Source organism: Falco rusticolus, chromosome 6 (genome assembly GCF_015220075.1).
Source record: "Falco rusticolus isolate bFalRus1 chromosome 6, bFalRus1.pri, whole genome shotgun sequence".
Classification (NCBI taxonomy): domain Eukaryota; kingdom Metazoa; phylum Chordata; class Aves; order Falconiformes; family Falconidae; genus Falco; species Falco rusticolus.
In genome coordinates, this window is record NC_051192.1 from 31045657 (window position 1) to 31070307 (window position 24651).

At 40.3% G+C, this 24651-nt stretch overlaps 1 protein-coding gene across 1 annotated transcript; it reads left to right on the forward strand.

The window, feature by feature from the left end:
- Positions 1 to 12963: 12963 nt before the first annotated feature.
- On the forward strand, positions 12964 to 22349 carry GJA1 (gap junction protein alpha 1). Its single transcript, XM_037392257.1, has 2 exons — positions 12964 to 13247; positions 19283 to 22349. The coding sequence occupies exon 2, from the start codon at positions 19299 to 19301 to the stop codon at positions 20442 to 20444; it is 1146 nt and encodes a 381-aa protein (XP_037248154.1). The 5' UTR covers positions 12964 to 13247; positions 19283 to 19298; the 3' UTR covers positions 20445 to 22349.
- The last annotated feature ends 2302 nt before the right edge of the window (positions 22350 to 24651 follow it).

Here is a 24651-nt window from a genome sequence, read left to right on the forward strand (position 1 = left end):
GGTGCCTTTCCTGGAAGTGGCATCAAGTGTCAGCATCTCCTTAGGTATCATGATAAATTGATACTTTTTCTGTTAACATATTGTAAAAGAATGTCGATGTTTCTGGAGGTAATTGGATCTCAAGTGATCCAAGTACCTGGTTTTACTGCAGGTGAACACAATCTCCAAATGAAAGCATTAAAGCTTGACATACATTCTCTAAAATCAAAATTGTTGTTAAAACAATTGCTCTATCATATTGCCCTGAAGGAATTGATCAAATCAATTGTACGTAATCACTTACTCCAAGTAAAACTGAGTGACAACTTTAATGGAAAATGCCTGTCTTGTAGGTATATTGACAACAGGATACAACATATTGCTCCCAGAAGAGCCAGAACATTTTAATAGAGTAATATGAATGATAGTAAAGAACCTGGAAGACAATTAATGACAATTAATTAGTTGTACTAATAGACCTCAAAAACTCTGGGGTACTAGCCCAATCACTACACTATGTACATTTTGTATTTCATATGTAATGCAGAAATCCTGGTACAAGAGGAAAAATAGGGACTGGCCTTCTGAGTTGTGTTTGCCTTTGGTGAAAGTTGATTGATTTTGCAGATGTTCCAAACTGATAGATACAGAAACAAACATTCCCGCAACTTATCTTGGCTGTCATCAGAAAACTAAAACCAAACTGAAATTGCAGATCGGTTTGTCAAAGTCTGAAAATGTTATGGAAAGTATATATTACAGACCATGATATAAAAGACCTTGAAATACGTTTCAAGAAACGTTTCAGGCAGAAACCCTTCAGGTAGAAACTCTCTAGTTTCAAATTCTCAGATATTCATTCCTGAAAAGAGAAGAATGGCCGTAACAAACAAAAACTCTTGATGTCCCCGTGATGCTTTTTAACATTTATAGTAAATTCTTGTGTTCATTAACCCTTTTTCTTTTCTTTGTGTGTATGTGTGTATGTGTAGATTCACCAAAATGCCTATTGTTTTTTAATAGCTATTATATAAAAAGTGCTTATTTGTGCTGGTGTGTGTATACATGAGCATTTCATGTGTAGGCTGATGGATGTACAAGGCATCCACGGGGCAGAGGCTGCGGAACGCCTTCCTGCCCCCCGCGGGGTCACCCAGCCCCGCCGCGGCCGCGCCGCCGGCCCTGAGCTCACAGCGCCCCCTGCCGGGGCCCGCCCGCAGCGCCGGCCTGAGCCCGCCCCCGGACCCGCCCTGCCAGGCGCCTGCCTCGCGGCGAAGCTTTTCTTGTTAAACCTCAGGCTCAGATAAAATCAAAAATATTTTCGGTAATCTTTCAATTATTTAGAATAATGACATAGCCACCGACACAACTTTTTAAAACGAAAAGGATCCGGGTTTTTTGAGCATTTTGTTGTGCTTTTCTATACATTATTTTTTCCCCCAGTATGGAGATCAGCTGTATGTAGACATGGTGCAAATCTGAATAAGGACAATATGCAGATTCGTATGTGCTGTCCTTCAGTGTCTTCCAGGTTAATGTGCTGTGTTTGCAGGTGATGCTTTTTCCTATCCACCACCACTTCCGAGCCCTGGTTGGGACGGGGATGTTAAACAATCCGTCAGGCACTTTGCCCAGCAGCAGTTATTCTTCTTGTCACAGCCTGAAAAATTATGTCTAATATCTATCTGCAGCCTTGGTTTGCAGAGCTGCATAGAAATGTCAACTTGTAGTAAAACCAGTAATTAACAGTGACATAAAGAAGGATTACATTTCAGCATAACATTTAGAATTAAGATAAAGATTTTGGCTTAAAGACACACGATGTTTCTGGTGCTGAATTATGTTTTAGGTCTTTCTGTACTGCTGTAATAGCCTGGAAGGTCCAAGTCAGCAAATGCCATGTCTGGAGGCACCTAATTTTCTCGGAAGTCCCTTAATTGCTTCCTGCTGTGACTGCAAGGAGCATGCCTGTCTGGGCAGCATGAAGCTGCTTGGTGCCTTGGTCTGTGGAGTCCGTGCGAAGAAAGCGTCTTTCTAAGCTAGAACAGGAATGGAACAGGTTGGTTTTGTGGTGATCAGTGGCATGGCCACATTGATTAGCACTGCAGCGTTAGGATCCTTTCTATGGGTTTACTCTGCAAAGCTCATTACTGTCCTGCTTTCTGGAACATTTTTAATATCTTCAAGGAAGAGATAGGCAATGATGCTATTATTTTTTTCCATTCTTTTGTTTTCACCCCTGAATTGAAAAGACTGGCAATGAACCGTAGGTATATGGGAATAAACCTTTCTCAGTACAATTTACAGAGCAGCAGTATGCTTCTGCCTACCTGTTCTGCACTGGGGAGTTTGCAAGGGAGCCAAAAGAAGTTTCACACAGTTTTAAGTGCATAGTATTGACTTAAATGTGTTTCCCTAGATTTCATGAATATTCAGAATAATTATACACAATATATACTCAATTCCCAGTTGCCTGTCTGATGTTAAATCTACACATACCCACTGTAAGAGCAAAACATTTTTTTAAAAAACTCATGGTGAGTTGTTACAGCAGAGACCAGTGGTAGAAGTGAGCTGTTTTATGATGGTGTGTAACACCAGGCTTCCGACACATATGCCAGCACTTTTCAGATGTAGTCTGTGGGTCAAGCAGACTGCAAATCAAGAACTTTTACAATTTCACACTGAGACTTCTACATTTCCATTTCAAAGGCGGGTAGAGACCCTATCTGTTCTTGATGTAGAATTCCTACTTGAAATCAAGTGGTATTGAGGGCAAGGAACAAAAGTTGAATAAGTAACAAAGATCTATTTATGTGCCATGGAAAGAACAAAAATCACGTATGTGCATCAGCATCGCTTGACTCTACATAAATTCCTAAAATGATCTGCGCTTTATGTAGCAGTTTCATGAAGTAATCCAAAGAGATTTTGCTTCGGTTTTAGCATTTTACTTGCAATTTATAGTGTGTGTTTCCCTTTCCTGTACCTAAGATTAACCCTTATTTTCTGGCTCATTTGGCTAATCAATGTGTTCTTCCTTTCTCACCAAACATTTCCAGCAGTTTCTTCTACAGTTATCAGCTTAACTGGCTTCATACCTGTCACTGCTTTCCACGTTTCAGAAAAGGAATTTACCCTAAGGAGTACAAACAGTGACTAAAGAAGTTCATCTGAAATGTAGTAATCATTCACCATTTCCATAAACTAGTGTGCAATGGGTGGCAAAAGGAGTTCTCAGGCTCATGTACACTGTATCAGCTTGTGCTGCGCCCATCTCAAATTGTCAGACATAAATATACTTTCTTCACCACCATGTTACAAATACTTACCCCATCTTTAAGAATATTTTTGGAAAAGATCTTCAGCAAGTAAATCTGATTCTAAGTTTCCAAAAATGTAAAAGCAGCTTTCTCACCTAGTGTGATGTGAAAGTCTTTGGATTTCTACCTTGTATCTTGCAGTTAGTGAAACTTTAAGAAAGAAAGAAAGAAAGAAAGAAAGAAAGAGAGAAAGAGAGAAAGAAAGAAAGAGAAAGAGAGAGAGAAAGAAAGAAAGAGAGAAAGAGAAAGAAAGAGAGAAAGAGAGAAAGAAAGAAAGAAAAGAGAGAGGAAAATCAGCTACACTAATGATCCAATTTCCTCAGATTTCATTTCTGAAGCATTATTAATTTAATATTTTGATTTTTCATTGAGTGGAGACAATGAACTTCAGATAATCCAGTACACGAAGAAAGACGGTTCTTGCTTACAAGTTCTTGCTTACTGCTTGGAAAACGTGCATGTTCTTCTGTATGAACAGAGGTATGGGCAGTCAGCTTTTCTGTTCCAAGCCTTTTGTAAGATAAGTAAGGGAGGAAACCTACTGTTTCACACCTCTTTGTTTGTTTGTTTGTTTTATATGTTCCAAAAATTGAAAAAGAGCAATATTTTCACAAGATTGCAAAACTGCATTGTCAAATTGTTACTGTGTGGATTTTCTATTGACCAGAAAAGAAATTCCTGACATAAAGCTTCAAAATGTGTACATACCTGAAAGATATTTAAATATGTATCACCTATTTTATATGTGTATACGTATATAATATCTCCGCTTTCTGAAACCATAAGCTTCTGCACTAGAGATGGAGACTTAATGCAAAGAGTGGAGCAAAAAGGACAGTTGCAGGCTGAAAACCTCACTTTCTGCCTTAGTGGTTTGACTGCTTGGCAGGGTGAAGAGAACTCAGAATCTTGTTTCTTCCACGGGGACTGTTTCTCTGTGTGGCATGTAAGTGCTAGTAGCAGTAACACAATACCATCTCTCAGTCATTAGACTGAGTTTCTTTGGCTTGCTGTTCTCTGCATGAAGGAGGGAGGTCAAGATCCCCAGGGAGCAATGTCATTCTGCTCCTGGAGTTTCTGGGCATGCTCAGAGAAAACAGGAATAAAATTGGGAGGTTTAGCTACACAGCTGAGGGCTAAAGTGCTGGTTCAAACAAAAACTTGTTAGTATCCTGTAGATATTCTCACATGTATTCTTTTTCTGAATTATTTCTCAGGTTAATGAACTTTTCAATTCTTTTTCATCATCACAGAATCATAGAATCATTTGGATTGGAAAAGATCTTCAAGATCTTCAAGCACAACCATAAGCTTAACATTGGCAAGTCCACCACTAAACCATGTCCCTAAATGTCACATTTTTTGCAAAATAACACCTTTCTCTATAGGAATAAAGGATGCATCCATTTTCCTTCAGTCTTCCTCTGTCTTGCTAATTAAATGAGTAGCTTGGAAAGCCAAAGATACTGTTTTGAACTTTACAGTCTCAGCAGGGCTTGCAAGCAAGTTTACTACTTTGGGGGCAAGTGTTCTGATCACTAAATAATTAGCAAAAACCTGGGTGGTGGCAGGAGTGGAATCACAAGTGGCCTCAGCCTGGAAGAAGTACACGGAGTTGGAAGTTTGGAAAACACACAGCAAAATGGGGCCTCTGTAGGGAGGGAGGTGGCAGTTCCTCTGGTTTCTTGGGATGTCTGGCCAAAGGATAGCAAGGGAGCTCCAGGCAGCATAATGTGAGGTGGTTAGGGGCATGCTGAGCACCGCAGGTGCTGCCTGAGCTTTGCAGGAGTTCATGCTTTTCCAGAGCTTGGTAATCATCGGGGCCAGAAATTAGGACCTGTGTGCCTCAGTTCTCCATGTCTGTAGTAGGACCTAAATTCTTTATTAATTCTCATCCTCACTGCTTACACTAAATCACCCTTAAAAAGCACTCATATAAGGACACTCTTTTTTTCATAGGAGGTAACATCTTACTGGCTTTGCCTACCAGTTTTACTTAGATTTTAGACAGAACAATTTGCAAGATACAGCCCTGACCAACTGCGAGAACACACATTCTTATGCAATTCTTTCACACGATCTTACACACATTCTCTGAAAATATTCTGTAAATATGGAATATTCTGAGATAATTGATACCCATTTTGGGTTTTATTGTGATCGAGTTTACAAGAACTATGCTTATAGATAATATGCCAGTGTCAGTTTTGAGGGCAAGTAGTTGAAAGTTGTTTCTTTCAAATGCAGCCTTGGAAGGTTGTAAGGCTGATGGCTTTTTTTATTCAAAGTTGACATGTTAAAGTTAACCCTTAGTTTAATGCTCAATACATTGCAACTGATTTTTCTCACTTTATTGAGCTAATTTTATTCTGTATGCTTTTAGCATAGTTTTGATGTAATGTATTTTGTATTAAAGTTTAATAGTTGAAAGATAGACATCTCATGTCTCATTGGTACATGTCATTAAATTGCTGATACACTGTGTAACTTGACTTTCTTTTTTCTTGCAGTTCAGTTAATCTTAAAATTTCTGAGAAATTAAATAAATTAGTGTACACACTTTTAAATTCAAAGCAGACTACTGGACTTGGTGTTCTTTAGTGCCTGGGAAGAGGACTCACAGATTATACTGGAAGATCCCTTTCCAGGAAAATCTTATAACAAAATGTTTATTCCAGTAAGTTAATTTTTCCAGTTGTTTTCCCAAAGCTGTTCCTATGGGAACCCCTTGATTAGCAGTATATTTTTAATCCATTTGTGTTTTTACCAGCAGTCACGCCTGTTAATAATTTTTACTTGCTTTTATGTAAAATTTCTTGATGCTTACTTTTTTGCAGACCCTTTCATGTCGACAATACAGTTAATCCTGCAGGCTGCCAAAAGAAGCAGTTATGCTCCCTGAATGATTCTGGCCAACATATAAGCAGCTGTACGGCAAATGGCAACAGAGCGGTGCAGGGAAAATGAGAGGGAAACCTTGAAATGTTCTTGTCCTCCGATACTGCTGTAATGCTGTCAGTAAACCCAGTGAGCATGCCTCCGCCTTTCAGCCAGGAACATCTCACCACCCTGCCTCTGCCTTTCAGAAATCTTTTGAAATAGTGTATTTTGGGCCCGTTCTTTTAGGTGACATTAAATTTCACTTGTTTGCAGCTGAAAAAAACTTAAGAGAGGAAAGCTGATCCTCTGTTTCTGTGGCAGTCATGGAAAAGACTTTAAAATGACTGGCATAGGCTGTCTACAAGTGAGTGAACACAGTCACTCAGCTAAATGTGAATGAGCCTACATGTCAATCTAAAAATTATTGCATCTACAGGAAAAGGCTGCCCACAAGCATTCCCTAATCTTGCGATTGATTAAAAAAAATAATAATACTGTGATTAACAAATCTTTTTCAAATGTATGGAATAATAAATGACAGCCTATAGATAAATGATTCTAGTTCTGTTTCTGCGTAGAAGGTGGTAGAAAAAAGGGACTTATTTCCAAACATTAAACAATTTGTAGAGCAACATAAATAAAATGTTCATTTTGATCTTCTGGATAAAAAGTACTTTTGGTTAGACTTCAATGCTTACTGAAGTATTGAAGCAGCTCTATTTAATTCACTGTAATGAATGATATTGCCTAAAATGTAAAAATATTGCTCTGTGACTAAACCACAGTACATCCCATTACCGAATATATTCAAATGCCATGTGAATCTCTGGAATTATTTAAATGAGAAGATCAAAAACCAAAATGAAATAAAACAAAACCTGAGGACAGGATGGAAAAGACGAGATGTCCTGAGAGGAAGGGAGCTCACCTATTTCCCCTTTGCTCTTCTGACATGGCCAAAAGTAGCCAAACTTTCTGTCCCTCACTTCAGCCACAGGTGGAAAACTCATCAATCTCTACATGATTTCAAAGACTACCACAGAAAAGCTGCTGCAGTTTGTAAGGCCTGGATAAAAAGTATTAGAATTATGTCAAAACCACTCACGTCTTCTAAACATCTAAAGTACAACAGCTACTGCACAGCTGATTTTCTGTTTGGTAATAAAGAACATGTTTTCCATCAATAAAGGTGCAAAACTGGGTAGGACTTTGGAGAATTACCTATTCTGGTCTTCTTTTATTTGTGCAGCTTTCTATTTTGAAGTTTGGCTGTATAGCTTTTATTTACATTGTTGGGTAGTACCTAATGTGTACAGTTTTATTGGATTCAATGAGATTACGCATCAGAGTAAGCAGCAGTGTCAATACATATTCCGAAATTTTATTTCATTGCTAATGTATTCAGTCATTGCAAGACTCCCTGAAGAAACGTAAAGACTGTTTTGTGAAAGACTATGTTACTTTCACACTATGTTACTCTTTGAAAACCTGAAATGACCATATTTGTTTTAAAAACCTCCCGTCTTTTGGAACAAAATTACTGGGAAATCCTGCCACCAATACATAGAAATAAAAGCTCACAAAATGCCATGAGATCATCTCAGTGCAAGATTTTTGCAATTGAAATGGAAAATAAAATAAACAAAAAGCTTAGCTGACATTTAAGATCCAATATAATTCATGTTTATTTTCACTGTGTACAGAAGGTGGAGCCAAATTCATAAGGATCTGTGAACTCACAGTTCATTCTTTGAATGGTTTTCTAGTGTCTTTCTAGAGAGGCAGCTACCTCCGAGGAGATATTGATTGGGTTCAGTTACAATGTTGGGATAAATTCTTTTATGACCAACTTTTCTGGTGTTCAAGCTGTCTGTAGCAAGGTTTAGAAGTTCCTTGGCACAGCTGAAGAGCATCTGAGCCTCCATATATTACCCTTCTCTCCTTCTGTCCATCAGCGAGACAGGAGTGAATTTTTATTTCTAAGTGTAGCATGGGGAAGTGAGCAAGCTGAGTATCACCGTGAAGAAGTTGTGGTGAGATCTGAGTTGTAAGAAGTGGCAGGCACCAACCAGCACAAAGAATAGAAAGGAAACAATCACCCCAGACTGTGAACACTGTATTTTCCTTCTCTGCGATCCTCATAAATTTTAAAATGAAACACACATTTAGCTGTTTTCACTGCTAGCTGATATTTCAAAGAGCAACTAGAGAATAGGACAGAATAATTTTGAACTTAAAGAATGGAGCCTGGCATTAGGAAATTTTGCTCCTGATCCTGGTTGTGCCATAAGCTGTCTATGACTCAGAAGAGCTGCTGATATTCTCCATGGCAAACTTTCCCATAAAAGAGGTTAATATAATGTAACTGGTTCTACACTGATATTTATAAAACACTCTGAGCTTCTAGACAAATGACTGTGCAACAGTGCAAGATACTTCTGGAAAGTAGTGACCATTTGCTAGGCTGGGCTCTGATCTGATGGCATCTGTCAGAGACCTTCTCCACACTTTCATCTTCGGTGCTTCAGTCTTGATGTGTTTCCAGCGGGGCCTCTTTTAAAATAGCAGGTTTTTTTCTTTTGCAGGCAGATCAGTAAGAACAGAATCTATCTTACGCTGAGTAAGCTTCCTTTTCCCCTGGGGAATGCCTAGCTTTAATAGCCCCGTAAGAAATGAATCTGAGAGGCCAGTTTCAACAAGGAATGGCAAGTCTGCTCACTCAGAGACAGTCTTGTGATTATCCTACTTGTTATTATTACTATCCTTACGATTATCAGAAAATACTGTCTTATATGCTATGTATTGTGCCACTGAAGTGGGAACGGCTACGGCCTTGGGGGATGTCTATTGCCTTTAATTGCCTTTGCTTTGAACAAGCGATGACCCTATGGAACTGGGAAGGGGGGTGGGGGAAGGGGGGTGGAGGGTCGGGGGGGGGGTGGAGGGAGGCTTTGTTTTGTAGACCCTACGGTGCTGGGTGCAGCAGCTTCCAGTGGGCTCCAGCCCAGTCACTCCAGCTGAGAGAACATGCAAGCGCTGTGGTCAGCAACTTCAAAGCTGCGTTACATTTCTGCGTGATATAAATTCCTTAAACAAGCAAAAACCACTGGCTGCTTTAACAAAAAAAATCATTAGCCTGCACGTTTATGTGCTTAGGTAATCAAGAAATATCGCATTATTGTTCCTTGGACGTTCTGAGAAGCTTTACCTCAGTAGGGCATGTAACAGGGCCAGGAATTATTCACAAGTCTGTCTTTAAAGCCAAATGTGTGAGAAGGAATATCTGTGAAAACATGCCGAAGATTACGTGCCAACCAGGGATGTGGGTGACTGCACAGTGCCTTGAAAGGCACACAAGAAAATCTGCATGGCATGTGTATATTCATCTCACTTTAATGGGTCCATGGACTCCTCTCCCAAATTGCACAGAATGAGGACAGTGCTGTGCATGGGAATACTCGGAAGTGAATTTTACAAACAAATTGGAAAGAAGACACGCTATTTGTCTTAAGTGCTCCATAAATCACAGACATGCTTAACTGGGAGTAGACCATGAACCCCACTGGTATCAACGGGAAATTTTATAATGGTCAAAGGACTAGAGAACCTTCCAAATGAAATATTCACTAGGGCTTTCCTGGCAAATCAGGTTACTAATGTATTTTTGAGGGAGTGTTTGGAGACAATACAAGGAAAAAGTTTCTGTATAGAATTCTGTACTTGTATTCAGGTAATAAATAGAAAGAAAACAGTGTGCTGATTCCTGTATTAATCACGAATCTGTGTCAAAGGCTGGAAATACTAAATAATCCAATTTACAGTTCCCTTTGGTAAGTCTGTGGAAGAGCAGCAGTGGTACTATGGGCTCTGAACTAGTTCGCAGATTCAGCCAAGGATTCAGCAAAAAGTGTACAGAATTCCTGTGGAAGTCACCCTGATGTTCAGTCCCAGAGATGACTTGACAGAGCCTGGGCTCCAGTACTGCGTCTGGGTGGCAGTGTGAACGTGCCCTTACAGATTGTGCCAAACCAAAGACAAACAGGTTCTGGAGTCCTAGCATTGCTACACTGACAGATTGCTTCACAAAACAGCACTGTTTGCTCCCAAAGGCAAAATGTCAATGGATGGCAATATAGGTCCCTGAGAGCTCTGGGCCCCAAAGTCTTCATTTCTATCATGTAAAAGGAGTCTGCATTCCATGATACAAGGCTTCAAACCTATGATCTTCTTACCCGTCTCCTGGTCCGTAATTAAGAACAGACTTGCAAATATCTGGGGTCTGACACCCCTGTGCTTTCCTGTTGAACACAACTTCAGCTGAGGAGGGGTTGTGTGTGAAGACATTTGTTCCATCTGAAAAGCTTATTTCCATTGTGATGCAAATGAATGTGAGTCTTTCTGGTAACCTTGTGAAATGCTAGATCATTGCATCATCTAAAGCTAAAAATGTTCTGGTAATAGGCTGTGAAACGTGATCATGGAGACTATGCCCAAACTCTAAGAGACATTTCCAAGGCATTTTTATCAGAACTAATAGTAATTCTTCCTAATTCTGCAGAGTATCACGGTGGAGACTTGAAATACTTTCCCTTTTCATGTGGATAATGCCGTAGCAAAGCAAAAAAAAAATGTTACGCTTATTATTGCTGCAAAATTATTCTTCTTTTGTTACTAACATACACATTTTAGTTACCCGAAGTGCATTTTAAGAGTGTTGGGCTTCTTATGAATACCATTTGTTTATTTAAGTGGAGAAATACTTCTCGGTCTTTCTTTTGAAAACAGAATGTTTTAAATATTGCAAAGCCTATATGGGAAGATACATGGAAAAATGCAAGATCAGGCAAGCTGAACCGTGATCCTGCCAGCTTTGACAGGGAACGATAGCGTTGTATTCTAACATGCTATAAATCAAGGTTTTTTTCAGGGCATAATTCTGCTTTCCTAAAGGTCAACTTTTTCAGCACCAACATATATGACATCCTAGATCCTGTCATTGTCTCAGCATTGGCACACACGTAGCCATGTTGGTGGAGTTTTGTACTTTGCTCTAGAATAACCAGTGTTTTATGGGGCAGTACCGGGAGCATTATATGCCCTCTGTTCACTCTCTAGACCATAGTCACGAAGGCAGCAAAACGCTATGGTTTTTATATTACAATTTTTTCATTCTCAGGAAGAAGGTCCCACAGCCTGGTAAGCACAAAGCTCTATTTCTCCCTTACTGTGAAGAGAAAAAAACAACCTTAAAACAATGCTCAGAGAACATGAATAAAAGGTTTATTTCTGCCATATGGCTTGGACAACTGCAAAAACTGAAAAAAGCTGTCAAAACTAACAGTCAGTGTCAAAGGAAAGGGGGCAAGCTTGGGAAATAGGCAGCCATCTCCCGTCTGCAGCTGGGGGAAGAGGAATGGAAGGTGTGCAGCTGTAGTGTACTAGCTCTTTTCCTCGAACAGGAGGCACTGTGGTCTGCTACAAAGAGCTCCAAAGGCAGAACCAGGACCGTGAGTTTCTTTCCCGGCATCAAAGCTCCCTGCTGAGTGTCTTTCTACGAAGATCTTGTCTTAGTTCTCTTCTCTGGAGAGTTTTGGGTGAAAAGCAGTAGGTAAGGGCTGTGGAAAATAAGCAGTAATACCTAGGTTGTGTTGTAAAGTGTAGCATTCATTATTTCAAGAAGAAACTGCAGAGAGGACCTTTATTTGGGAACCTCTCAATGGCCATTACTGAATCTCTCCCATCCTATAAAGAGCAAAACCTGCTCATCCACACTACTGAGCTCAGAAATAGCCCATGAGAATAACAGGAATTGAAACCCAAAAGTCTGGTACAACCCAAAATGTCAAACTTCACTGAGAACTATCTAACCACTAACACTTCTAGAGAAGCTCTTAAGCAGTCCCACAGAGGAGCTAATACCCCATGACACAATTCCTAATGCAGTTTGGACTTCATGTGTGAGAAGCTTAACATAGGCAGAGAAATAAATTAATCTGTGTTCTGCAGAGGAGGCATTTTTCAAGGGGCGTTTAACCAGGCACTGGTCAGGAGCTAAGCCAAATTAGTTTTCTTCTAATTGAATAGATCAGTTTTGGAACATGCTTTTAGTCTGTAAAATGCGCTCAGAAATTATCGGGAGCATTGCTTCTTACTATTGAAGACTGATTCTCTGTACTATGCTTTATTTTCTGAAGTTTCCTGGAAAGAGTTTCCTGGAATGTGAGATCATTTCTTCATTTCTCCCATAGGATGGACACGGGCAAACACACACACAGAAATAATAATTAAAAAAAAAGAGTGATGGGTATCTCTTGTAGAAACAAACAGGCTGCTTCTGGTGTGTACTTTCATGTGTGCACGTAAAGGAAGCTGACCTAAGTAAACAAAGCTGTGCTGACAACAAAAAGCAGAGAGGGCTTGAAAGGGCATCCCTCCTACGTGGTGGCGAGGAGGGAACGGAGACAGCCCCTACGTCCGGGAGGTTCATGCTGGTTACCCATTTCACGCGTTTTTCCCTTTCCCTGTAGCGAAACTCCCGGTGCACAGCAGAGCGCTAAGTTGTTTCATCTGTCCCGGGCAAGCCCGGGTCTGGATACCGTGCCACCCAGGTGCCGCCAGTGACCGGGGCGGGGGCGGGGGGTGCTGACTGCCCTTATATTTGTTTTGTTACATCAGCAAGAGTGGACTTTCATGCCTTCGCTCGCTCCTTTTCCTCGGGCTGGTTTTTGCTGCGCCTTCAGTTCTTTCCCTCCTCCCCCACCTTCCTCCTCTCCATTAGCAGCGCGCCCCTCCCCCTGGCTGCCACCCCTCCCTCTCCCCTCCTCTCTCGCAGTCAGAGGCTTGAAAACTTGTTAAAAGCTCTCCCAGTGTTCCAAGTTAGAAAAAACTTTTACGAGGTATCAGCACTTTTCTTTCATTAGTGGGGAAGGAAGGATGAAAAATACAAAACAGCAGTAGACTTTTAAACTTTAAATAGGCAGGTCTGAGTGCCTGAACGTGCTCTTCCATTTTACTTCAATCCTCCAAAGAAGTGTTCTGATCCAGTTTCACTGCTGATCAGCAAGGGTAAGTTGAAAGTTTTCCTTTTTCATCTTTTAGTGTATCACTTTTTTTGCCACACTTTTTTTTTTCCTCCACCCTAAGAATTCCGTGTTATTGTGCTGATGGTTGAACTTGTTTAAAAATACACATCTATAGAAGTGTAAGTTCTCTTAAAGTGTTACTTTCAAACTTGTAGGAATTCCTTGCTTTCTTTCGTCCCGTTTCTCTACATTTCTTCCAACATTACACTTTTATAACTTTTAACCTTGTTCCATTGGAGAAGCTGCGGTGGAGTTGTAACTGCAGGGCTAAGTTGCAGACTTGTTGCTGGTGTTTGGGTGAAATCGCTCCTCTGTGCCCCAGACTAAATGAGCTCCTGTAAAGAAAAACTCGAGGTGTGCTTTGGTCCTCCTCTCTTGTACAGAAATTGCATCAGAAGTCAGTAACAGGGAGACCTTGTCCCCAGTGCGTCCCATTTTTGCCCCACATATCTTGCTTTCATGTGGAAATCCTCATTGATGCCTAATAGTTTGTGCAGAGCAAGGTTCTTAATTAGGTGCTTTGTTAAATGCTGCAGCTACTAAAGTGGTGACTTTCACGTGGTCTTCCAGATAAGTTTTCCCCTTTTCTTTTAAAATAGATGTGATAAAACCCAGACGTGGGTTACGGATTTTTAACCTGGTTTGTATATAGTTACTCTGTTTTAGCAACCTCGGTGAGGGATTTTAGAGCAGGAATGTGAGATAGCACGCTATGCCTTACCACGTTGGCAATGTCTGTGAAAGTCTTGGGTAGATATAAATGAAAGTTGTCTAGGAAGAACCGTGCAAGAATATCCACAATATGTGTCATAATCCCAATGTGACGCATTCCCTTTATATTACCTTGAAGGCTCAAATACTTAAATGCAGAGAAAAAATGCTTCTTGAGCAGCATCTCTTGGAGAACTAAAAAGCTTTTTACATTGCAAGACTTGGAGTGGTTCTTTACAGCAGTTGTTGCCTGCTGCTTGCCATTAGTTAAAGAGCAACAGGGGAAGGCAGGAAAAAGAGCCTTCAGCTGAAAGACAAAACACAGTCCATCTTATTGAGTAACACGTTCCTCCTCTTAAATCAGAATATCGTGTGCTTATGCGTGTCCTCACATTTTGCTTTGAGATAACCAGCGAGCGTATTTTGTCTGAGGAGTTCCTTGTGGTGGTTGTGTGTGAGATTTATGATAAACCCCCTGGTAATGGGGACAAAAATGAGCTACGGGCACCTTGTGCCTGACTTCTGTGTGCGTGCGTGTGTGTGCATAGGGAGCAAGTTGGAGAACTTGCGTGAAGCTTTCATCCTGCCATTTTTAACATCTGGACAGCACACTACAGTACAGAATTTAAGCCTCTAGTCTTTGGGATGTTTACTGAAGTGTTTCCTTCAGAAACTTCAAAGCCAAACACTGGCACTGACCCATGATACCTAAGGAGCATACAAATGGGAGAAGGGTGAACAGCAGGCTGAGTTCAGGAAAGGGGAGAGAGGGACACAAGGAGTTCGACTCGCCACATAAATCTGAATGCTTATACACTCGGGAGCGCAAACAGATTCAACGCTGTAAAGTTATCTAAGCTCTCATATTATGCAAGCCTGAAAGATTAGTTTTATTTGTCTCCGAAATGAACATCGGTTTAGGCCAAGGATTCCTGTGGGCACGAGGAAGGTTAGATGACATTGAGCAATGTATCTCTTTCATCAGATACGTTGCGCTCTTTTTTTTTTTTTTTTTTTTTTTTTTCCCCCTTGTGTCTGGTATTCCCTCCCCATGCTACCCACTGAATTTATCTCATGTGGAGGCTGTTGTTTATACCACACGTATGTTTTAGAAATCCAGATTTCAAAATCCACAACCAGGAGCATCAGAGGGCCCGGGCCCCCTCAGGGAATTCAACATTTCTTCTCTTAATTCCGAAGTGAGTCAGGAGAGAAGGGATGAATCTGGGCAGTGATACAGAGGGTAGACCTGACTTGTACAGCTAGAGAACGTCCAAGAAAGTGTTTACAGTTGCTTTTGTAACTATGCTTTACAACTAATTTAGGTGGAGAGGGTACAGCACAGGAGAGGCAGGGGCTGTGGGGTAGGTCCGCTGATGGCTGGCCGCCTGCAGTACTAGCAGATAACAAAAAGAACACACAGTTGTGACACTTTAAATTGTTAATGCAACCATTTAGTGCGTAATCTTTGTCCGGTGGATGAAATGAACTGAAGTTCATCTGCAGACTGACAAACGAGCTACACCTTCCCAGGGGAATGTCTGGAAGACATTTGCTGATTTTTTTGTAACATTTCAGGAAACTAGCCTTCCCTGTTCCAACTCATCCAAATCCCATCAGCTGTACATCTTAGCTGCTTTTTCTGCAGTACTGGTTGCTTTGGGGAAATGCTCAAGCTGATTGGTGTTCAGGGTCCAGAATCTTCTCTTTTGCTGGCTGTTAATGTGTGTGGGAGCACACATAAAAAGGTAGGAAAGGTTGGAAAACCAAAACTTTGGCCTGTTTCCCAACTGCTTCAGCTGCACAATCCCATTTTAGATCCCATTCTAACCCTTACTGTTCTTCCATCCGCTAGCATGTGACCTCCTAACACTGTAGTCAGACCTGGGCATGTTACCACAGCACTGAGTTTGCATTATTCTTCATGGAAAATATGAACCAGATGACATGATGAATGCTGTCCATAAAAAATAGTTCTAGAGTTTCTTAATTGTGGCTTACAAATCAAATTTCTTATGTATGTGGTCATCCAAAATCCATGCAGATGAATACTGTCATATCTCCTGCTGCTCTGTGGGGTTTTTTCCTATCTTTATCCACACACAGTAGGACCTGGAAGAAATCTGTATTTTAAAGGGTTTACTAGGCCGGCATTAGTCTGTCTCAGATAAAGGTTATAATCCTGTAAAGCAATAATCAGTAAGAACTTCTGAAACACATACTCATCATCAGACATATCCCTAAGCTTCTGAAGTACCGAAATTGTATCAATTGATCAGGTCAACCTGTGCCGTGCAGTGGACTCACTTAAGGTGTTTGGGAGTGTTAAAAGAAGCTTAAGTTCAGAATGCTGAAGAACTATTTTTAAAGGTTATCTGCCATCCATTTCAAACTATTTACAAAGCTAGACTACTTAAATGACTGTTTGACACAAAACCTTGGTTTATACCTAGTAAAACAGATACTGTAATCAGTTAATAAAAATGGTTGTTCAGTGCCCTGAAAATAAACACGTTAGATCCGATGAATGAATTTTCTTTTCAACAAAACAGAGTACTGTGTTTCATAAAGCAATAGAATCCACTTAAGCAAGGAATAATATATTTGTGCCACCACAAGGTTATCTGATCAACAGTACAATGTTTTGAATTGATGTGGGCTTTTTTTTATTACTGGCAAAGGCTAGCGTGTAACTGATCTCTTTTAAAAAAAAGTTGCTTTTCAAAACTATGTATGAGTAATTCAAGCATGGAACGTTTCCTCCTAGAGTTTATATTGCCAGAGGACATAAATGAAACTTAGCAATTTTGCATGCTGAAGCAAATCAAAAAATAGGTAGTAAATTCTCAAAATATTGCAGGTGTGGGATTAAGTAGGTCAAACCTGAAGTAAATCACATTGCATTAATGGACCAGAGTGGAGTGTAATTAAAAAACAAACAACACATAACTGCCTAGAAATAACACGTCCTCTGTTTTCTTAATCAAACTCTCAATCTGAAATAACATTTAGACAGTAAAAAAATATGTTGAGTCTGAGGAAAGTCTGTTAATGCAGTAGTTTCGAATCATCGGAAAGCTGACTAATTAAATCAAGAAGCTGTTACTTGAAAAAGGCTCCTTCTGTCCACTGCCGCTTCCAGGACATGGAGCAAATAGCTTGCCTTTAAAACAAACTTCACGTGTTGTATAGTTACAGGCTGTTCTCTGTTTTAACAATCCCAGCCTAAGGAGAAACATGGTCACATTTCATTTCAGCCTTTCCAGACCTCTGTGCTTGTGTGCCTGACTTCTCTGCCACTCCGAGCCCAGAAAGGCAAACCAGCCTTTCCTGGGAAGGACTAAAGCTGAGGAAAGCTGAAGGGATGTGCCGGAGAGAAACACGCTGTGTACTTGCCTCCTCCCAGTGGAGGCTTCCAGGTTTAAGTCTGAAGCAGGCTGGCCCTTTGATGGCCCTTCATTCATGTGAAGAACTAATTACAGGAGGAAGGGTCTGTGCGGCAGTAGGTAGACTTCAGAGCAAGTTGACTAAGTGGACTGCGGAAATGGCCCTGGGATGTTTTTCAGGGGTTCAAAGACAATTGGCATCGCGGAGCTATCGGAGCGGAGCGAGTACTTCAAATGCTTGTCTGCCATTACTCTCTCAGACTCTTTCCGATGGCAGGACCAGTGTGTTTGCATTTGGCATCCATTGTTAAGCCTGATTTTGCCAGACATAATAATCTTGTGTTTCCAGTGACTCGCTGCTTCTTGAAAGTAAATCTCCTTGGTGCTAAAATTTCCAATTTAATGAATTATCCAAAAAGGGCTTTTCCTATAAATGACCTTCACTGGGGAATATATCCATGATGTGACGGGGAGGAAATCGTTTGGGCATTATCAAAACTATTAATACCAGGAAGGGATTACTCAGCATGCGTGGAACAAATACCTATACCCAGCAGTATCTACTTTAAAAGGGAAACTTTGTCATTATTTTTCTTTCAAGTGCCTGATTTCACATACTTGTTCATGGGGGGTCAAGTTAAAAATGTTAAGTTCTTATGCAGAGAAGATTACCATTCCTCAGTTGATAAAATCCCTATAACAAACTCTGTTTTTTCCCTAGGAATCTAGAGCATCAAATAAACAATTTCATTTCTTTTATGTCATCCTGTGTATTTCCAGATATCCCCGAGAAGCCGCCTGTGTCCCAGAAATGCGCACTTTAAAACTCAAGTGGAGAGAGACAATTTAAACTTGCAGTGTTCAACACTTGGAATGCAAACTGCGTGCCAGGAATTGCCTTAAAAACAGAAAGAGTTCATTTACCTTTTTTTTTCTTGCTAAATCTTTTTCCCTTTCAGAACTAAGTGAAGGAATTTAAATACAAAAAGATGCAAATACAAAGCTGAAATTACAGTGAATTAAGCAAGCCACAGATAAACAGGAAACCAGTTACCAATATGGTAACATGAGCTCAGCTGTGCTTCGTGTATTTACTATTTTTGATTCCTTCATAAAACTATAGGCGAAGAATCCTAAATTTGATCTTTGTGCGGCAAATACTAATGTATAAACTTTATGTAGATAGCAAGTTTTTTCTGAAGGTGATTGTAGTATAAACTTGACAGCATTAGGAACTATACTCTTAAATGTATTACAATGTAGCCATGTGCAAGAGCTCAGTTTAATGTTGCTGTCGGAAAAACAGCACATATTTTGCAATGGTAGAATTTTAGGTGTCCAACCCTAACATAACTTAGTATAATCTTTTGTATTTGGGTTATACTGTGGTTTGCTTTCTTACTGTCCTAGAGACTGAACATAAAGGCTACCGTGAATGATCCATGCTGAAAGAGAGAAGTCTTTCATGTATTCCTGGCACATGCAGGCAGCGCTACTACATGCTCCCACGCCCTGCTCCAGCAGTGTGTCATGGCTGTCTTCTGCCTGAGGCAGGTGTAGATCCCTGGAACTGAGGCTGCCACCGAGGAAGCCCAGACAACCACAATGGCAACTAAGGGTTGTCATAGACTTCTTGAAAACTGGAGTGAAATTAGAAACCTCTTTCTTTATTGTGCTCTGAGACATTATGCGTTACTTTCTCTTTTCAGTTTCCCTGATTTCCCACCCCACCTGCAGACTAACTAAAACTCTGGTTTCTCATCAGAACATGTAAAACACATGAATTAAAACAAAGCTGACATCGCTACTCTTTTAGCATCGATCTGTGATTCAGTGTTTCAAAGGTATTGAAGTTCTGTCTTAATCATCGCTTTTTTCTTTTTTTTCTTTTTTTTTTTTTTTCCTTTGTGTCCTTCTTTAGCCAGCATCCTGTGAAGATGGGTGATTGGAGCGCCTTGGGAAAACTTCTTGACAAGGTCCAAGCCTATTCTACTGCAGGAGGGAAAGTGTGGCTGTCTGTCCTCTTTATTTTCCGAATCTTGCTATTGGGGACAGCAGTTGAATCTGCTTGGGGAGATGAACAGTCTGCCTTCCGGTGCAACACTCAACAGCCTGGTTGCGAGAATGTCTGCTATGACAAGTCCTTCCCCATCTCCCATGTACGCTTCTGGGTTCTGCAGATCATATTTGTGTCTGTACCTACCCTTTTGTACCTGGCACATGTGTTCTACGTAATGAGGAAGGAAGAGAAGCTGAACAAAAGAGAAGAAGAACTCAAGGTGGTCCAAAATGATGGTGTGAATGTGGATATGCACCTCAAGCAAATAGAAATTAAGAAATTCAAGTATGGGATCGAAGAGCATGGCAAAGTGAAGATGCGCGGGGGACTGCTCCGTACTTACATCATCAGCATCCTGTTTAAATCTGTCTTTGAGGTGGCTTTCTTGCTGATACAGTGGTACATCTATGGGTTTAGCCTGAACGCCATCTACACCTGTGAGCGAGACCCATGCCCACACAGAGTGGACTGTTTCCTCTCCCGTCCAACTGAGAAAACCATCTTCATCCTCTTCATGCTGGTTGTGTCCTTGGTGTCTCTTGCCTTGAATATCATCGAGCTTTTCTACGTGTTCTTCAAGGGTGTCAAGGATCGTGTGAAAGGGAAAACCGACCCCTACTCCCACAGCGGTGCCATGAGCCCTTCCAAGGACTGTGGCTCCCCCAAATATGCTTATTACAATGGCTGCTCCTCACCAACCGCCCCCTTGTCTCCCATGTCTCCCCCAGGGTACAAGCTCGTTACTGGAGACAGGAACAATTCCTCCTGTCGTAACTACAATAAGCAAGCCAGTGAGCAAAACTGGGCCAACTACAGCGCAGAGCAAAACAGAATGGGGCAGGCTGGCAGCACCATCTCCAACTCTCACGCCCAGCCCTTCGACTTCTCCGATGAGCACCAGAACACTAAAAAACTGGCATCGGGACACGAGCTGCAACCCCTCACCATTGTGGACCAGAGGCCTCCCAGCAGAGCCAGCAGCCGAGCCAGCAGCAGGCCTCGACCCGACGACCTGGAGATCTAAGCTTCTAGCTGCAGTACTTGCTCAACTATGAAACGACGTGCATTGGAAGATGCAGTCAGTGCTGATCTTATTCCAGTGGAGGTGGTACTTAACAGTCTCAAGCAGGAGATTTTAAAAATCATAAAAACAAACAAGCAAACAAACTTTTAAAATATTTGCTGGTTTTTGGGGGATGTGGGGTTGGTGTGGGGTGGTACAGTACACATTGGTATTTAATGTAGCTGGTTTAAAGAATTTAAATACTAAAAAAAAAAAAGGAAAAAGATAGGTAGTCAGTACTAAGGTAGGGGGGTTGTTTTTCTAGAAAGGCTGTAAATATCTGAGTGTATGTGTGTACTATCATGTTTGTTTCTAAAGAATCTTCTGTAATACTAAAACCCAATAACAACTGAACTCATATTTGTCAGGGTGAAGTGTTGCCTGAAGATGAAAACATTTTTCCTATTCAACAAGCAAAAAAATCCAGGCTTGCCTCTGATCATTTCCCTGTCAAGAACATTCCATTCTTAGAAAGTGCACTTTGAAGGTAAACTTTCATGCGTGGTCCTCCAGGTTGTCAAAAGGCTCCTGTAAGGACAATCTACAGCCTCTGAATCACTCGACTCAAATTTCAGATATGGCCCACCAAGAAATACTTTGGTCACCTGCTTTTCCAGCCCTTCACGCAGGTAGATTTTGTGATGTGCGTAAGTGGGATGGGTCCACACTCATAGAACTGGCAAACACGCTCTCTTGCCCACAGCGATATTTGTGTCCTGCTGCTCACGTACAGTCTTAATTAGCATCATCTAAAACCCAGTTTGCTGTCACTTGCAGATTTAAGCATGAGACAGGCAAGCAACTGCCTTTAGTGAATTTCATCACACCTTTATGTGTATATTAAGGGTGTGCGTGTGTGTGGACGTGGAGGTAAAAGTATACACAGAACACCCTCAGAAGCATACATTGAGAAATAAACGCACACATATTACTTGCAGTTGACACTTTCTCTTGGATATTTGAAGGTGTGGGCCACTATGGTGTTTACATTCTCTGAATCCTTCAATGCAAGTGAAGCACATGTCATATTTTTTTTTTAATTCTATAGAATAATTTCCATGTATCCTAAATGGATGCTTTTTTTAAAAATAAAAAATTGAAAGGGTCTAATCCTGGATGTCTTGGTCTGGAAAACCTCTCTTTTAAGCCAGTGGGAGTTTTGCCTGAACGAAGGCTACAGGATCAAGCCCAAGATGTAGCGAACCATGTTCTTGCTGGCATGAATGATTTTCTTTTTGTAGAAGTTAGGGGTGGAAAAGACCCATTAGGTCATCTAGCCAATCTCCCTGATAGGTAATAATGATGCTTGAATGATAGAAGATGTAGTACTGTAAGCAAGCTTTAGTCTTTTATGTGAGAAACTTAGAAAAAATGCTTTGTGCTGGATTAATAATAAAAATGCCTACATGACTTTTGCAGTAACTGGTATTTTTCTTGTTCTAAATACTCACATTTACTGAACTGTAATGTCCACTCTGAGTTTGACAGTTAGGTCTTTCTAGATGACTCTAGCAACTTTAGTGTTTACACGTAGGTTTTGTTTGAAATGCAAGTGAAGTTGAAAGGATTTTTAAAGAGTACAATTCTAGCTAATTTATTTGAAATATATGCTAAAGAAATCTACCAGTTTCTTCAAATGCATAGCCTTTTAGCTGAACACAGGTTGACCAAGGAAATGCATAGCTTGGTTTCATTTTGCAGCAACACAGATAAATTGTTTCATTTAATACATTATATTAATTTGTTTGACATTCCATGTTAAACTGCTGTTGTGTTCAACTTCATTGCATGTATGCAGCCATAGTCCATTGGATCGTGTTGTCTGGAGAACGTTAGTCAATAAAGTCTTAATTTAGTATAAATATATTTTTTAATTGTCTTTTACTGTTTTATATGTCCATATACCTTTTGTCTCAGTCTTATTGTTATAATACAAACTCATTCCTTCCCTCTCATTTTTTTTTTCCCAGTCACTGCATTTCAGCAGTATTCTTGATTTAATCCATCTGGGTTTACTTTGAACTGAAATTTGCGGGACCAGATTGAGATACTCTCACAACACTGGAAAAAACAAGCATCGTTTGTGCCACTCCTGGAACGAAGTCATACCCAGCATGAACTACTGTAATTAAAATTTTCCCATGAGCCTCAGAATATACATATTTATTTCCAAACTATTATTAAAAAGGTAGTAGTAAGATACTATCACCTACTATTTCAAGCAATTTTTGTATATGGCCTAGATTCAACATTTTGAAATTGTTGCCTCTAGTTTACATTTCTCCATGTCATCAAATTGCTTGATTGACATTTCAATTTCTGGAATTAAATCTCATTCTTTCAAAGTCAATGGGAGAAAGGTACTGACTTTGATAAGGCTGGGATTTAATGTACTGTCTACTGCTTCACCATTTAGGTCCCTGTCACTGATGAAGGCACGTAGTGCTTGGCTTTCCATCATTGGACTCTAAAGGAAGGATGGTTCAACTCCTTTTTTTTTACCTGAAAGATCAAAATACAATGGTCATGCAGTTATGATATAGCTTTCTGTTTTCAAATTTGCTTGCCAATTTGTCCAAATTGTTTCCACTGCTATTAGTAAAGAAGGGGAAAAATAAGCAGGACTGTGATAGTAGATTTACAGCTTTGAGAGATACTACACAAACACCAGCACAAGGAAAGACTCCTTGAAGTATTCCTGAAATAATAACAATGAGTCATACTTAAGCTGGCTTGTCCTAGGTCATCTGTACACAGGAAGGGCATTCCAAGCATTTTGTGAAAATCATGCCCTTGGAAAGGTGGATATAGAAACATGCAGAGGAGGGCTTACCCTGAGACAAAATCTAGTATCTCCTAGATAGGCTGATTGTCAGGTACATCCCAAATCAAGTACTCGATTCCTTGGGGCATCTTGGACAACTGATAAGAGATTGGCACTCCAGTGCCAAGGTTATCAGAGTGATTTTTTTGGTGGAAATGCATGTGTGTGTGTGTGTGTGTGTGTGTGTAAGGTAAAGACGTCCCATGGACCATTTCTCCAGCCTAGATTTATTTCTGTGGAGTGTATTTTTATTGTACACTTCAAAGCCATCACAGTGACATAATTTTGTGTGCCATTCATCTCATTCTTTGTATGCTTTATCCCAGTGCATCTCTGCAGCAGCAGTTGCATTGTCTGCAGCTGGCAAAAAATTAATGTGTGATACAATGCTAGTACATACTTAACCTCTGTAGAAGGATATGTTAGATATTGAATTCAAATTGGAAAAGATGTGAAAATACATCCCTGAAGGTAATTAGAACAAAAGCTGGGTTACAAACAAAACAGCAAGAACCCCCAAATTCAAAACCTGTTAAGTATTTCAAATTTGCCTTAATGTTTTGTGTAGAAGTATTTTGGAAAAAGACAAATACATCCTAAGGATCCCGCCCTGCCCAATAATCTGAAATGTTTGTAAAGAGTAAAGTTAGAAGGACAAGCTACAGACAGCCTAAAATCTATATGCAGGTCATGTAATTTCCAGATGTTTTAAATACAGTAAGCACATACTGGAGGTTATTTCCTAATTTAGAAATTTCCATATTTAAAGTGGAAACTACAGTAACAGTTGAGAAGCAGAACAAACTTTGTGAGCGTACCTGTCACACCACCTGAAATTGGTCATTTGTAAATTATGTACTCATCTCACTGTTCCAGAACCACGGCTGTCTGCACTGATGATGACACATGACCACCATGCTGGTGTTTCCCTCAGAATTTCTCTGCAGCTTGGTATCAATTCAAGCAAAAAAGAAAAGAAAAGAAAAGAAAAGAAAAGAAAAGAAAAGAAAAGAAAAGAAAAGAAAAGAAAAGAAAAGAAAAGAAAAGAGAAAAAAAAAGAAAAAAAGAAAAGAAAAGAGAAAAGAAAAGAAAAAAAAGGTATTAATGTAAGGTGTAGAGTTTTGTAGCTCTGATCTGGGAGTTGATCCAGATCTGAAGTTACCTTGACCGTTTAGTGTGGAGGTCTGGGTATGTCAGATCAAAACTTCCTCTAATTTTGGTGGTCTGTTTCTACCCCACTGGGTCAGGACTACTTTTCATTCTTCTTGTAACTCCTTCATGATTACCACTGCTCCCTTTTCCAGAATTTTAACAAAATAGGGCCAAAAATAGGATTTACTTTCC